General features: G+C 37.1%; 1 protein-coding gene across 7 annotated transcripts in view; it reads right to left on the reverse strand.

Moving 5' to 3' along the window:
* WDPCP (WD repeat containing planar cell polarity effector) overlaps positions 1–17,748 on the reverse strand; it is a 298,437-nt gene that overhangs the window by 177,348 nt on the left and 103,341 nt on the right. For all 7 annotated transcript variants that reach the window (XR_011569297.1, XM_019970379.2, XM_070798864.1 and 4 more), the window contains exons 3-6: positions 13,665–13,712; positions 12,778–12,822; positions 11,139–11,209; positions 10,795–10,854 (exon numbers count right to left, since the gene is read on the reverse strand). Coding sequence is in view for 6 of the 7 variants with exons in the window: in XM_019970379.2 (XP_019825938.1) it covers positions 10,795–10,854; positions 11,139–11,209; positions 12,778–12,822; positions 13,665–13,712 (224 nt within the window). In the remaining variant the exon portion in view is untranslated. The remainder of the gene's footprint in view (positions 1–10,794; positions 10,855–11,138; positions 11,210–12,777; positions 12,823–13,664; positions 13,713–17,748) is intronic.

The raw sequence follows: 17,748 nt of genomic DNA on the forward strand, positions 1-17,748 counted from the left end.
GAGCAGGTTTGGTTAAGGAACTCTCCTGTGGCTGAAGCTTTCTGAGCAACATGCTGCAGTCTGAACCTCTTTATAATCCAGTCCCTTCTTCTCCTTCCTTAGGGTTCAGACCAGCATCACCATCAAAAGGATCTCCCGCCTAATTCCTTCCCATCTCCCCATCAATCACTTGCAGTTCTAGTACTATCCTGACATCTGCTTCACAAAAGCACACTGGGCATGTTTAAAAACTATTTCAATTGAAAAAATAACACACATAAATTGTTAAAATGTCAAAGAATACTTGGAATTAAAGCAGCTGTTAACTGTCTTTATTCCATCACAGCCTCTCAACCCATGCTCAAAAATAACCAACCAACTCTTGGTCATTTCTCCTGATTCTAGCATTGTACTTCCAAATATGTATGTCACTTAGAGTTGCATTCAGAAACCTCAAAAAAAAAAAAGTAACAGAAATCTTCTAAAAAGTCATTACTTAACCAAACAGAAGTTTTCTTTTCCTCACGGAACAAGAAAGATGGCGTTAGGCTATCCATGGGTAAAAAGACAGCTCCATGACATCTACAGGTACCAGGCACCTACTTTTCATCCCCTCTCCCTTTATTAAGTGGCTCTTGGTCAACATTACTCCAGCGATTAATTTTTCCTTTTCAGAACCAATTTTCCTACTCCTATTAGCTTACCAACAGAAAGAGAAGTTCTTTCTTACATCTAAAAGAGTAACAAAAACCTCTTTTAACCCCAACTCTCTCACAAGTACTATCCTATTTCTCCAATTTCCTTTATAAATTTATCTTTTCTAATGTTATAAACCCCTAATTTCTATCCTCCCATTTTCCTTAAATACATTCCAGTCAGGCTTCCACCCATACCATCTACTGAACCTGCTCTTATCTAGGTCACCAATGACCTCCCTGCTCCTTCTAATGGTCATCTCAGCCAACCTGTTACTGGTATGTTACATACCTCAAAAGCTTTCTTCCAGAAATCTCATTTCCAGGACACAACATTCCCTTCAGGTGCTCCACCTCTTTGGCTACTCTTTATTAGTCTCCTTTCTCCATCTCTCCTTTTCTCTCTCTCTCTCTCTCCAATCCCCAAAGCCGGAGGACCCCAGAACTCAGCAGTTCCGCCTCCTCTAGTTCTGTCTACATTCATTCCCTGGCATTCTTCACTGAATTCCTGGCTTTAATACCAACTGCACTGCTGTCTCCCAGATTTCTATCGCCAGCCCAAGCTTTTCTCTAAACTACAGATTCGTTTACCCAATTGTCTTCTCTACTTGAATATCTAATAGGCATTTCAAACACTGATGTCCAAAACTGAACTCTTGATATTCCCCTCAATAATGCCTCTTCTCAATCTTCACCAACTCAGTGAATGTCCCTTCTTCTAATTGCTCAGGAATTTTTATTCTCCACATTTGACCATCAGCAGAATCTGGCCACTTCTCACCACTTAACTGCTCCATCCAGTCAAAACCACGGTTATGTCTCACCTGGACTATGGCAACAGCCTTATAATTGATGGCCCTGATTTGTCCTTTGCTTCCTTCAATTTGTTCCCATCAAAAGTGCCAGTTACCCAGTTAAAAAGTATATCAGATCGAGTCCCTTCTGTGCTCAAAACCCCTCAAGACTTTCTTATCAAACTTAAGAGTAAAAGCCACGTTCTTTCAAAGGCCTGGAAAGCCCTATGTAGCTACAGTCTCATTTCCTCTCCAATCTCAATTCCTACTACTCTTCTCCTTGCTCATCCCACTCCAGTCACATTGACTCTGCTGTTCTTCAAAACATGCCACATATATTCCCATCTCAGCACCTCTGGAATCCTCTTCTCCAAATACCTTCTGTGGCTTGCTCCTTTGTTTTAATCACATGGTATCTTTCTTGGTCACCAGATATCAGGCCCATCCTGCCCTACCATCTCCCACACATACTTCCTATTTTTCTTGCTATCTTTTTCTCTAACAGTTTTTATTACTTTCTTATATACTTAAAATTCTCCAAGCCAGGCTTCAGCAATACATGAACCGTGAAATTCCAGGTGTTCAAGCTGATTTTAGAAAAGGCAGAGGAACCAGAGATCAAATTGCCAACATCCACTGGATCATCGCAAAAGCAAGAGAGTTCCAGAAAAACATCTATTTCTGCTTTCTTGACTATGCCAAAGCCTTTGACTGTGTGGATCACAATAAACTGTGGAAAATTCTGAAAGAGATGGGAATACCAGACCACCTGACCTGCCTCTTGAGAAACCTGTATGCAGGTCAGGAAGCAATAGTTAGAACTGGACATGAAACAACAGACTGGTTCCAAATAGGAAAAGGAGGACGTCAAGGCTGCATATTGTCACCCTGCTTATTTAACTTCTATGCAGAGTACATCATGAGAAACACTGGGCTGGATGAAGCTCAAGCTGGAATCAAGATTGCAGGGAGAAATATCAATAACCTCAGATATGCAGATGACACCACCCTTATGGCAGAAAGTGAAGAAGAACTAAAGAGCCTCTTGGTGAAAGTGAAAGAGGAGAGTGAAAAAGGTAGCTTAAAGCTCAACATTCAGAAAACTAAGATCATGGCATCCCGTCTCATCATTTCATGGCAAATAGATGGGGAAACAGTGGAAACAGTGTCAGACTTTATTTTTCTGGGCTCCAAAATCACTGCAGATGGTGACTGCAGCCATGAAATTAAAAGACGCTTACTCCTGGGAAGGAAAGTTATGACCAACCTAGACAGCATATTAAAAAACAGAGACAATTACTTTGTCAACAAAGGTCCGTCTAGTCAAGGCTATGGTTTTTCCAGTGGTGATGTATGGATGTGAGAGTTGGACTGTGAAGAAAGCTGAGCACCAAAGAATTGATGCTTTTGAACTGTGGTATTGGAGAAGACTCTTGAGAGTCCCCTGGACTGTGAGGAGATCCAACCAGTCCATCCTAAAGGAGATCAGTCCTGGGTGTTCATTGGAAGGACTGATGTTGAAGCTGAAACTCTAATACTTTGGCCACCTGATGCGAAGAGCTGACTCATTTGAAAAGACCCCGATGCTTGGAAAGATTGAGGGCAGGAGGAGAAGGGGACGACAGAGGATGAGATGGCTGGATGGCATCACTGACTCAATGGACGTGAATCTGAGTGAACTCCAGGAGTTGGTGATGGACAGGGAGGCCTGGCGTGCTGCGGTTCATGGGGTCACAAAGAGTCAGACACGACTGAGTGACTGAATTATATACTCAAGATGTTACTTGTCTATCTTTTCTTGATTGTCTGCCCTATTACAACTTAAGCTATAGGGGAATAGGAATAATGGTCATTTTCATATGTTTCATTATTCACTGGTATCGCCAGCAATGAGAATTCTATCTGGCATACTTTAGGCACTAAATATATATATGCCTTGAATCAAAGAATGGTCAAAAGCAGGCCCCTTCAGGCATATTTCAGATCCAGACTCGAAGAGCACAAGTTGAAAAGGCACATCCCTGTTGAGTCTAGGATAATACATACGTATAGTAAGTACATGTATTTTATATGTAAAAATACACTTAAAGAATGCAATATTTGTACAATATTTTGCTTTTCTGTAAGCTGTTAGTGGGTCAGTGGGTGGACATTTTATTGTTAACATCTTAAAGACTAATTTCTGAGTATGTTCCATAGCACACGTGAGAACTTCTCACACCGAAAATGAGCAGCAGAGGAATTTCAAATGTCTCAGCCTGTTGAAGACATATTTTTGGATGGGGCAGTGGTCTGTGGAAAATGATACCTCTAATTTGAATGTCCTACTCTGCCCTCATAGGAGGCAGTGAATGGCAGGCTTCTGTGGAGACTGGAAGTCCCAGGCAACAGAAAAAGTCGGTAAAACGTGCAATCTTTCTTTAAAATTCTGATATTTTGCTCATTATAAGTCTTTAGGGGGAGCATTAATTCTGATTTTAAAACACTGCACAGAAGTGTTACTTTTAAAAAAGAAAGCTTTCTTGTAAATCCTACCAGCGACATCTGCTTTCTGTGGCCAAAAGTGCCTTTCTAGGGCCACCTCTCGTTTGAGAAGCAACAGGGAAGCTAAGTACTTTAAGTTGGTCATTTTGCCACTCTGAACAATAGGGTCGGTTCATAAGACAAATGGATACTGGACAAGCAGCTAGCAATGTCTTTCACATATGTTATTTCTTGCATTAATCATTACTTACTGATTTTTATCAGTAATATTATCCTATATATTTATCTCTTATTAAATGTTACTATTATTAATTCTCCTAGATCACATCAGATATCAGATCTATCAGTTCCTTTTCTTCCCTCCCTCCAACATCGCTATGAGAACCTTCTGTATCCTGCCCTAATTTGGACCAGCTGCTCTCTAGGCCTAAGGCACCGTCATCCCAAGATTTCTCTTCACTTCTCTCCTGTGTAAGTTTCTCTATTTCCTGGATCCTAAGAATCTTGTTTCTTGGTTCATTCTGTTGCTTTAGAGAAGCATATCTTCCAATAACTTCCTGAGAAAAAAATGCATGGCAGGTAGGCAAGATTTTTTGAGCACTAACTAGCCTGAAAATGTCCTTGCTCGAATGCCAATTTGGAATTCTAGAAATAGAATTCTAGGCTAAAGATCACTTCACTTCAGAGTTTTGATTCCACAGTCTTCTGACTCTTTGTGTTGCTACTGAGAAGTCATGTCTGATTCCCATTCTTTTGTATGTACTTTGTTTTACTCTTTTTACTGTGAAAACTTTTTGGATCTTCTCTTTAATTTTGGTTTTCTAAAATTCACAAAATATACCTTGATATTAATCTTTTTCAACCACTGGGTCCTTTCAAACTGGAAACAAACATCCTCCAGTTCTGGGAAATTTTCTTCTATCACTTTTTTTGTTTGTTTCTTCCCTTCTATTTTCTATCATGAGTAGGATATTGGACCTTCTGACCTGCTACTCTAATTTTTCTATTTTATATTGCCTACTGTTCACTCAGAGAAGGCAATGGCACCCCACTCCAGTACTCTTGCCTGGAAAATCCCATGGATGGAGGAGCCTGGTAGGCTGCAGTCCATGGGGTCGCTAAGAGTCAGGCAAGACTGAGCAATTTCACTTTCACTTTTCACTTTCATGCATTGGAGAAGGAAATGGCAACCCACTCCAGTGTTCTTGCCTGGAAAATCCCAGGGATGGCGGAGCCTGGTGGGCTGCCGTCTATGGGGTCGCACAGAGTCAGACACGACTGAAGCGACTTAGAGAAAGAGAGAGAGAGACTGTTCACTACTATGTTCTTTTGCCACTCTGTTCTGCATTATAGGGATATTTTACTAATAATTTTATCTTTCAGTTCTTCTATTAGTTTTTCTATCTATGCTGTTATATTTTTCATTTGCAACAGCTCCTTTCCTTTTCCTTGAGTATTCATCTTTCAAATAGCAACCAATTCTTGTTTCAAAAATTCAAGAACTTCTCTTATTTCTCTGTGGGAATTAACTTTTCCCTGAATTTAGTTCTGTCTATAGAACCATAATGGAACAACCGACTGATTCAAAATTGGGAAAGAAGTACAAAAAGGCTGTACACTGTCACCCTGTTTATTTAACTTATATTTGGAGTACATCATGCGAAAGGCCGGGCTGGATGAATCACAAACTGGAATCAAGATTGCCAGGAGAAACATCAACAACCTCAGATATACAGATGATTCCACTCAAATGACAGAAAGTAAAGAGGAACTAAAAGCCTCTTAATGAGGGTGAAAGAGGAGAGAGAAAAAGTTGGCTTAAAACTCAACATTCAGAAAACTAAGATCATGGCATCTGGTCCCATTACTTCATGGCAAATAGATGGGGAAACAATCGAAACAGTGACAGACTTTTATTTTGGGGGGCTCCAAAATGACTGCAGATTGTGACTGCAGCCATGAAATTAAAAGACACTAGCTCCTTTGAAGCAAGGTTATGACCAACCTAGACAGCATATTAAAAAGCAGAGACAGTACCATGCCCACAAAGGTCCGTCCAGTCAAAGTTATGGTTTTTCCAGTAGTCATGTATGGATGTGAGAGTTGGACTATAAAGAAAGCTGAGTGCCGAAGAATTGATGCTTTTGAATTGTGGTGTTGGAGGAGACTCTTGAGAATCCCTTGGACTGCAAGGAGATCCAACCAGTCTATCCTAAAGGAAATCAGTCCTCAGTATTCAATGGAAAGGACTGATGTTGAAGCTGAAACTCCAATACTTTGGCCACCTGATGCAAAGAACTGACTCCTTGGAAAACACCCTGATGCTGGGAAAGATTGAAGGCAGGAGGAGAAGGGATTGACAGAAGATGAGATGGTTGGATGGCATCACCGACTCAATGGACATGAGTTTGAGAAAGCTCCAGGAGTTGGTGATGGACAGGGAAGCCTGGCATGCTGGCTTGCATGCCATGGGGTCGCAAAGAGTTGGACATGACTGAGCAACTGAACTGAACTGGGAGTAATAATCTACTTTGTTAGAGAAGGATCCTCTAAGTTACAGTGAGATATAGGCCTCAGTGTTGGAGGAGGGAAGGAGCTGGGGAAGATCTCACCATTCCAGATACAGACTCTTAACTTAATCTCTGTTATTTTCAGCCTGAGCATCTTACTTCTACTCTGTGCTTAGCATCTTCAAGTCCAAAAACCCTCTAGTTTGTTGTTTTCAGAAAATAATTATCCCGTTTCATTTGCCCTTTGTACAAACCACCTCTGGTTTTCATGTTTTAGCCTACATCCCAACTGTCAGGTTAATCTCTGTGCTTTTTCTAAATTCTTACTTTTTAAAAAAAGTATTTATTTTTCATTGAAGGATAATTGCTTTACAGTATTGTGTTGATTTCTACCAAACATCAACATGTAAATTCTTACTATCTTTTTAACTTAGTATCACACAACTCAACACTCACTAACATCCTAGTGATTTTATGTATCTCTTTTCCTTGACTAGATTATGCTGAGAACTCAGCTCACACTTTATACACATTTTTATTGCCTCCCACAATGGTGGCACTAAAGTGCCTGTCAGTAAATACTGTGTGATGGGTTTTTTAATAAATAAAATGCTATTACTAATAATTGTAACTTAAACCCATGCTTTGTCAATTATTGTATTATGACAAAACCAAAACTGGTTTTCATACAAGTTGTTGAAATGAAAGATCAGGTAATGATACTATACATTCTACAACTAAGGAAGTCATGATTAAATGAGCTCCATAAGGCCACAGTTCATCTGTGATAGGCTTGGAAAATAATTTCTACTTTTACATAGCCTGTCAAGTAATTCACTATAAGAATTTAAAAAGAAAACTATCTTTTCTTGGAATTTTAAAATTGTATCTGGAAATGTCAAATAAATACAGAAAGAAATCAGGGTAAAGATGACTATATCATACTTTTATAGTTAAATGTATATATATGATTTAAACAATTTAATCTAAAATCAATATACATGAAGCTAAATCTATCTTAATGATTATATTGCTTTTAACAACTTATGTAGTAATCTGAAAACATGAATGTGACTTAAAGAACAATTTAAGGAATTAAAAATTTCACCTCAGCAGTGTACAATAGTATTTTAATGCTGAAACTATTATTCCCTAAGAATAGTTTGGAAAATGGATTAAGAAATTCAAAGCAGGAAATTATTAAGCATTTTCTCAAAATAATTTTAGGAGACCATAAAAACAATGAGAAATATATGTGATAGCTAGTAAAACTACAACTCTAAATTATGTCTCACTTTTTATTCATTTCAAACTAGGATTAGGTACAGTCTGAAAAACCCACTTCAAAAGACAATTTCATAAAGAACGTATGTATAAGTCTAGATTTATAAACTGTTCTGAATTTACAAGTAGAAGGAATTAGTTTTTAAATGGTACAATTTATGTGTCACTGAATCAACAACATGAACTTAGCTTTGATAATAATGATAACCTATTAAAAAAAAAAAAAAAAAACATTCATCAGAGGGGAAAATCCAGGCTCAGATTGCATCTTCTGAAATTCTTTATGTTGTTGTAGATGCCTTGCTAAATCCTGAACAATTGAACCTTTTGAAGAAATAAGGATCCCTTGAAAAGAAGATAACCATGAGAAACCCTATACAGCCTAAAGTTGTCCCTTTCCTGGGGAAAAGGGGCAGGTGGGGCTAGAAGCTTTACATTGTTAAGGAGTGGCCACAGGCAGATTTAAGGAGTGGCCGCAATCAGAAACTGAAGGGTGTTCAGCTATGTTTAGCACCACGACACTGAGGAACTTTTCCCCACTTCTTTTAGAGAATATTATGTTGTGCTCAACTGCTGCCATTTTAGGGTTAAATACATGGAGAAATTATTCATAAAAATTAAAGCTCATGTTATCTTTAGAGTCACCACACTGGATAATGCACAAAAAAGGGGACCCCCTCGAGAGTCTGTAGAGATGGTTTGCTTATTTTCCAACTAACAAAAGGTTAAGGGGATCCTTCTGAAAATTTAGCTTGAGCATCAAATTTTTAATTTACTGTCCTACTAGAGATCTTTAAGAATAAGACAAACATATTTTCAGAAGACCTAGCTAATAGTCTTGTCTAGAAACTGAGGAAGTGGGTGGATAATGTTAGGAGGTCCTTCAAAGGCCCTAGAAGGAGAGGGTGGTATGATTTGAAACATATACATTACCATATGTAAAACAGATAACCAGTGTGAGTTTAATGGATGAGGCAGGGCACCCAAAGCTGGTGCTCTGTGACAATCTGAAGGGATAGGATGCGGAGGTGGGTGGGAGGGGGTTTAGGATGGAGGGGACACATATATACCTATGGCCGATTCTACTGATGTATGACAAAAACCATCACGATATTGTAAAGTAATTATCCTCCAATTAAAATAAATAAATAAATTAAAAAAAATAGGCCCTAACGATGTGGAGACTAACCTGGACTTGTGGGCAGAGTAAAGGTCAAGTTATCTTGTTGAAATATATCACACCAAAGATGTGCTGATATTAAAAGGTTTATTTAAAGAATATTGTATCAATCATAGAAAGAAATTACAAAATATGACAGAACATAAAGATAAGTTCCATTGGAAGTGTTAAAAGCAGACTCATTGGTACAGCGGCCTAAGAAATCAGTATTATCAGGTTGCTGTAAATTACGATAGTAATTTTATATATATTCTATCATGCAAATTCATTTTCTGAGTTGAATTAGTTCAACGGTGAGGGATATCCCTCTTCATATTCTCCCATACAAATGTACACAAAAACCTGCTTATTAAATTAAAATACATTACCGTATATTTAAAATGTATTGCCTACTAGGATGCTCCACTGCATATTTTAAGATGCCTGACAAGTTCCAACTTACCTGTGCAATGGTAAGGGTGGAGGCCATGAGACACACCTCTTGCTATGGGTGGTAGGCTTGCCCTCCAGTCAAAGAATTTTGAACCAGCTTTTAAAGTGAGTAACGACATTGAGAAGTACAATTTGAGTTGTACTAAGTTTACAACTTTCTGGTACATATTTTGTATTCAAGTTTTAAAGTTTGATTAAAACTTTTATGAAAACAAATTATGAATTTTTAAATAATTTCATCCTTTTCAACCATATCCTAAGTTTATTTTAAGAAGTATTATGGTTCTAAAATATTAATTCAGCTTTGTAAACAGTCTCTGGAAAGTAGTAATTGTGATGGTTGAGGAGGTAACTAAAGTCACTTTTGTGAGTAAAAGGAGACTAGTTTAAACAAAAAATGAGGAAACATTAGAGTCCACTAAAATAAGAGTCTATACTCACTTAAATAGTAGATTAAGGTAAGTTTGTAATTACTACAAATTCAATGTTGTAGATTTATGGATAGAGCCACAGGTCTAAACTTCAAACAAGAGTAGTCAGACCTAAAATATATAAATCACATTGTAAACAAGTAAGAATTTGAGTTGATACAGGATATTGAATTGCATAAAATAGCTATAATTATGAGTAGTACTGATGTAACTTCAACTACATGTATGCGTAGAATATGACTAATGACTTTTTATCATAAGCAAGTAACATTTTTCCAGCAGATAGTATTTTTTAAGCCTATTGACACAGCTGAGACATTTGTCCATTATTTTGTGATCAATGGACAAGTGATTATTAGGTCCTGAATCTAGACCCATTCCACATGTACCTCACCTTGTCCAGGCTCTAATAGTGCTATCCCAAAGAACATTACATGGTGGAAATGCTCTGTAGTTATACCATCTACATGATAATACGTGGTGACTGAGCACTTCAAATGTGGGTAGTGCAACTGAGGAACTGAATTTTTAATTTTAACTAGTTTAAATTTACATTTAAATAGCCACAGGTGACTACTGGCTATCATATTAAACAGTGCAGCTTAGAGGATTCGAAAAGTAACAGCAAATGTCTTACGTTAGGTCTAATGCTAGTCTGCTTGTCAATTTCCATAAGCATGCTGTGCACAAATGCTTACAAAAGTGGTCAAAAAACTTTTTGTCCCACGGTGTCACCTTCATTCAAAAATATGACTAAATCTGTGACAAAAAATACCATCTGAAAAGATGGTTATTCGTGCTTATAGTGTCAGTACAACTATACTCATTAATGAGGCAGCCTGAGTCAATCAAATGTTAGTTCTAGAATGACTAGAATTCAAAGTATGAAATACCTGCTCCTGAAAAGTTTATGTCCATTACCTATCATAACACAAGAATACCAATTACTGCATAGCTTTCAGCTCCACTGGTTAAACACTGCGAAAGCATGTCAAGCCTTTTTACCTGACAGACATATTTGTTCTTCCATTTGCTCAGCACACACTGACTGTTTTGCATCAGCTCCTGAAGAAAACAGAAAAAGGGAGACTGCAGTTGGCTATACACATTGTCGTTATCAGTTAAAGTGCTTCTGATTCGCAAGCAAAAAAAAAAAAAAAATATATATATATATATATCTCTCTCTCTCAGCATGCCACACAAAGATGCAACTGTTTTGGAACTCCTCACTGGACAAAAGCAACACTATCATCACCAGGAGAGTTGATCCTTTATGAAAATTAAAGCTGTTGAAAGATGTTTTAAAACAGATTTGTTCGTTGCCATTTTTGAAACTTTTGGAAAGATACCTCCAACTCCTTGAGTGAGTCTCGAAGTTTTTCTGGGCGTCTGTTTTTGAGCGTCCATGGAAAATCTCGTGCTGGAAAACAAAACATGTACTACAGTTGGCTGAACACGATTTAAAAAGGAAACTCTGCTGAGCAGTGTGCCTTAGGAAGATTAAAATAAAACACCTCCTTAATTGAAAGGAAGTAGCCTTCATTTCCATCATCAAATGACAGTCTTTTGAAAGGCTCTGTCATAGAAACAGGATTTTTACCACAAAAAAATCTCCATGATCATAATTTTATGACGACAACTAACAATGCTCAGAGAATCTCTGGGAAGGTTTCTGAAGCTTGTGAGCCTAGTACTTAACAGTTAATGACCCACTCTTTACCACAGAAGCAAATTTATTTTCATTTAAATAATTTAAAACTCAATACAAAAGAAATTCTAAACTCTTCAAATAATCTATCAGATCTGAAAACTCCTACGAGTAAATGAATATAGTGAGGAAAGAAATAAAATATTAAAAATAATACACAGAAAATGAATTTAAAATTAAGCATCACACATTAAGGATAAAATTGAGGGAAATCTAAATTTTAATAAGTTAGACACTAACTTATTTTATATAGACTCTTTTCTATATAAAATAACTCTTTCTAAAAGCTACACCACAATTCAATAATGATAAGCCTTTGCTTTGTTTTAAAAGTTAATGTTATTTAGTAGAATCTCAATGATAGCCTAAAACAAACTAAAACGTTCTATTTAAAAGAATTAAAAAATAATAAATTCATTAGTGATATGACACCTATTTCATCACAAAAATGAATTCATCTCTGAATTTTCCTAAACAATTTTAAATGTGTGCACATGTGCTTTATGTGCATATATATGTAGTATAAAATATATACAGACATCAAAATTTTTATAGGAGAATGCTGTTTCATTTAAGCAAATTAATGACTTCTATAAACATAATTTACAATGTGCAGAGCATATGTAAAAAGTTCCAAATCTCTGCCACAGGTACTAATACAGTATTTTTAAAAACTAAATGTTAGCTTGACCATTTAAAGTGAGAACAAGTACAATATTTAGGCCCGCTTATATTCTAAATAAAACAGTCATATTTTAGCCATATTATACTGTAGCCATATTACATATATAACATGTTTATATATTTGAAATTAGTAAAGACTAGAGAGAATAAAATGTCAATACTGATAATTACAAATCTTATTTTCTTACAATGGTTAAAACAAAATAATAATTTAGGTATAATATGGATCATAAAATGTTAACAGAACCATGGTACACTTAGTTTAAGTATATTAAATAAGATAAATGCAGTTCATTAATAAATACATAAGCATATATCTTATGCATAAGCATATATCATAAGCTTATGCTGTTTACATAAGCACATATCTCACCAAAAGTTGAGAGAGATTTCAATGGTCTAAATCAGAAATGTCTAATAGTATAATTCTTACTCATATGTTTATGCACCTAAACAATAGAAATTTATAAGAAATATGGAAGGGATAACATTTCCTATTTGTACAGACAGCTTAAAATATGTTTTAAGACACAATCTTCAGGGATATTAAAATTCCAGTTTTATAATAATTCCAAAAAAATATAAAGTAAACTTACATTCTGCCAGCCTCTGCTTTTCTTCTAAGTTACCATGATCTGTTGCTGATTTTGCAGCAGATGAGAGGTTAGAAAAAAAGATTAAAAAGTGGAAATTATTTTTATTATACTTAATTTTATATGTGCATATGCACATTATTGAGATTAATAAATTACGCAAAACTTTTTAAAAGGCAGTTGGAAAATGCCATAATTTGGATGTTTTCATTTCATGGAAGATTTCCTAAATTTGAAGTGAAAAGGCTTACACAACACAACGGGTGGGCCAATATCCTGAGGTTGCAATCTCATCAGATAGGGAAGGGAACTGCAACTGAGCCCAGAACAGAAGCTACTTCAGTCTGTCATCAGAACCATGAAGTCAGCCTATTAACTACCAAGCTAAGCACAGGGGATGCCCACAGAGACCGAACAGGAAGGAACTCTAGCTGGGAAGACCTCTTGGCCCATCAAGAAACTTCTGGGATTAACAGGATTAATCAGATAAAGAAAATTGATCATTCACTCAGAAATGCCTATTCCAGATATCAGGTGAGGACCCGGGAGCCCAGCATCAGTAGGACCCATGCATTAACAATGCCCTCTACTGGGACAGTGATAAAAAAATGAGAACATACTGTCCAGTTATCCGTTTAATCAGAAGTAAAATGAAAATTTTCATGTTCTGCTACTTTATTCAATACTAGTTTTGAATTTATTCTGCTACTAGTTCAATACTGCTTTATTTATATAAAACATATTAACTTTAGCATTTTTCTAAAGAATTGGAGTAAACATTCTTGAAATTCTAGAATTTAAAGTGCATAAAAACAGAGTTTTTAAGTCAGTATTTTATAATTTAGAATAGTAAGTTTATAAACATTAGTTTAATAGAACAGATACTTTACCTGATGGCTCTTTCTTGTCATAATACTGGTAGATCCCAATGTCTCTATCTATAGAAAGGAAGAAATAACATTAGATTATAGTAAAAAGTTATGGAGAATGAGAAGCAAACCCATACTATAAGGCAGGGTTGGAGGTGGATAAGGAGGAGGACAGAAACAACCTGTATGTTACTGGAAATAAAATACTTTGAAATTGTCCAGACATGGGTTCGTCTCTTCTAGGGATATGAACGAAATGCAAGTTTATCAGTCCACTTAGAAGAGAAATATACAACACTAGAATGGCATGAGGAAAGGAAGGGTAAAGAAGTGATATCAAGGATGACCAACTTTTTTCTCTCAAGATTCCTCTGATATTTTTCACAGGGCACTACCAAAAGGAACTACCACTAAACAATACCAAATGAAAGTGGCTAGAAGAATTCTGAGCTGTGTTTTTTTTTTTTTCTCTGACTTAACTTGAATCCAGAAGAGTATTTGGGGGGAAATCTGCAGAAAAGGAAGGGTTAAAGGAAGGTATGGATAAATTATCTGAAGCTTGTTTAGACTCAAAAACCCTTCCGAACCCATTCAAGTTCGGATGCTCTGCTGGGGTTACAAAAGCAAAGACAGGTTTCCTAGATGCTGAGAGAGATTTAACCATGGAATCTGTCCTTGTAGTTGATTTACAGGAGAATAAAATAACTGTCCATTTTCTTCCTATCTGTGAACTCTGAAATACTTCTTTCTTTGAGGTAACATTTGCTTCCTTCCGTGCAAAATAATTCAAGTTACTAACAAAAGGATACAGCTATTTCTAAAGTGGAAGCAGTACAGGCTGCCCCCTAGTGACTGACTGCTCTGAACTTTCTCAAACTGAAGGATAAAACTTCCCCCCAAAAGCTATAATTAACTTCTCCAATATAGTTTTTTCAAAATAGTCAATCGTGTATACTTACTGAAGTTCCATTTTTTTCATTATGTCACTAATTGAGACATATAATTTAAAGAGTTCAGTTTATTTCTGTTTGTTATATTGACAGTATCTAATAAGGAGTGCCAGGGAAAGGTCATGAGTCAGGCTCCTAAGATACTGATATTTTATTTCTTGACCTAGCTGAGGATTTTATGGGTATGTTCACTTTCTGATAGTTCAAAACATATCTTTGTAATCTTTACACTTTTCAATATACATATAATACTTTAATAAAGTGAGTGAAAATCACTCAGTTGTGTTCAACTCTTTGTGACCCCATGGACTATACAGTACATGGAATTCTCCAGGCCAGAATACTGGAGTGGGTAGCCTTTTCATTCTTCAAGGGATCTTCCCAACCCAGGGATTGAACCCAGGTCTCCCCTACTCCAGGAGTATTCTTTTACCAGCTGAGCCACCAGGGAAGCCCAAGAATGTTGGAGTAGGTAGCGTATCCCTTCTCCAGGGGATCTTCCCAAACCAGGAATAATAAAAAGATTCTTAAAAAAGAAATCTAAGAACCATATGCATTACTGTACACAGGCAATATCCTCCAATATTCCATCATTTCATGCATCCATATATTACAACTCTAGAATAGAACTATGAAGATAACAAGTGGCCGTGAATTCTGTGCACAAGTCTGAACTACTGCATTTAGACCAGAGTATGGCTCTTAAAATTGGAGAAGGAAATAGCAACCCACTCCAGTATTCTTGCCTGGAGAACCCCAAGGATGGAGGAGCTTGGTGGGCTGCCATCTGTGGGGTCGTATAGAGTCAGACACGACTGATGAGACTTAGCATGGCTCTTAAAAGCAGGACAAGATGCGGATACGGAGAGTGAGTCTGACATGGTATGTCAGAGCCCTCGCAGGGTGAGAGGGACATTCATAGGAGCAATGGCCTTGTGTTGGCTGTCAGAGGCTGAATAAAGCATGGAGGACATCCACATACACGGGGAGCCCAACAAAGGGTATCAGAACCTACAGAGATATCCATGCAGGGAAGAGAGTTGCCAAAGAGATAGAAGACTGTCTGCATACAGGGTGATTTTAAAAAAATAAAGATACGGAAGCCCCAGCTCTCCCACTGTGTGAGAAGTACAAATATAAAAAAGAGAGGACATTAGAATGAACCCTGTGGTGATAGATTAGAATTTAAGGTACTGGTGTGAACTCACGGTTTTCAATATACAGAGGTACAGTTATGAATGTGGATGCAAGTAAGTGTGTATGCATACATACATACATACCCTAAGCTCTGGCCTCTGACAGTGCCTGGAAGCAACGATACTCCAAGAGCAATGAGTGTACCTGAAGCACACCTTGGCTTCTAGAAACCATTCTCCTCTAAAAGGAACCAAGCTCCTTAGACAACTGGCTAATTCTAGCACTGAGGAAGGGAAGGTATCAATATAATAACAGTCTGATAGATCAGATCTGTTGTGCCAGAAAGAATAGAAATGCCCAAGTATTGATAGGGATGTGGCACAATGATAAGTCAGCTTGCAAGGTGTCCCACTGACCACTCAGGGACAACTTAAACATCAGAATAAATAATGGTACTAAAGGATTAAAATCATTGAATAAAATGGTACCTGAGCCCATAGGGACAAATTAAGTTAAAAATATATTTAGGGACTTCCCTGGCAGTCCAGTGGTTAACACTCTGTGCTTCCAGTACAAGGGGAACAGTTTCAACCCCTGCTCGGGGAACTAAGAGCCCACACGGCAAAAAAAAATAAAAGATCATCACAGATCACTCACGTTTTTAAAAAATACATACACCTATTAAAAATATATTTAAAGTTTAATGAAGAATAAGATATCCACATATTTTCAAGGTAACACCTTGCAAAATATTAATTCTAAAGGAGAAAGTAACTTTGCAGTGGAGCAGCCTAGCAGACACCACCTTAACCAAGTGATCATGAACACCATCAGTAAAGACATGGATTGAAATTGTGCACTGCATGTTAGGATGCATTGAGAATACAGCATTATTCCTCTGTATACTTCCCACCAAACAAGCATAATCTGAACCTACTTATGAGGAAACTTCAAATGTATCTAAATTTAGGGATATACTACAAAGTAAGTGGTATAAAATCTTCCTAAGTGTTGAAGTCACAGAAGTTAAAAAATAAATTTTTATTGTCTCGTACACAGGGTTATTGTTACCATCTTTCTAAATTCCATATATATGCGTTATTATACTGTATTGGTGTTTTTCCTTCTGGCTTACTTCACTCTGTATAATAGGCTCCAGTTTCATCCACCTCATTAGAAGTGATTCAAATGTTTTCTTTTTAATGGCTGAGTAATACTCCATTGTGTATATGTACCATAGCTTTCTTATCCATTCATCTGCTGATGGACATCTAGGTGTATAGAACAGTCTTATGGACTCTATGGGAGAGGGAGAGGGTGGGAAGACTTGGGAGAATGGCATTGAAACATGTAAAATATCATGTATGAAACGAGATGCCAGTCCAGGTTCGATGCACAATACTGGATGCTTGGGACTAGTGCACTGGGACGACCCAGAGGGATGGTATGGGGAGGGAGGAGGGAGGAGGGTTCAGGATGGGGAACACATGTATACCTGTGGTGGATTCATTTTGATATTTGACAAAACTAATACAATTATGTAAAGTTTAAAAATAAAATAAAATTTTAAAAAAAAAGGAAAAAAATAATAATAAAAAAATAATAAATAAATAAATTTTTAAAAATTAAAAAGCTGAAGGATTTCTTCCAGAATTAGAGACTAAAGAGACATGATAACTAAATGTAACATAATTCTGAACAACAACCATTTGCTACAAAAAGGATAGTTGGGGCTTCCCTGGTGACTCAATGGTGAAGAATCTGCCTACCAATGCAGGAGACATGGGTTTTATTCCTGATCCAGGAACCAACATGTCATTGAGCGACTAAGCCCATGTGCCACAACTACTGAGCCTGTGTTCTAGAGCCTGGAGCCACAACTGCTAAGCCCACGTGCCACAACTACTGAAGCCCATGTGCCCTAGAGTCTGTGCTCTGCAACGAAAGAAGCCACAACAATGAGAAGCTGCACAGTGCAGCTATACAACAGCCCTCTCTTGTCACAACTAGAGAAAGGC

The sequence above is a fragment of the Bos indicus genome, chromosome 11, assembly GCF_029378745.1.
Source record: "Bos indicus isolate NIAB-ARS_2022 breed Sahiwal x Tharparkar chromosome 11, NIAB-ARS_B.indTharparkar_mat_pri_1.0, whole genome shotgun sequence".
NCBI classification, from domain to species: Eukaryota; Metazoa; Chordata; class Mammalia; order Artiodactyla; family Bovidae; genus Bos; species Bos indicus.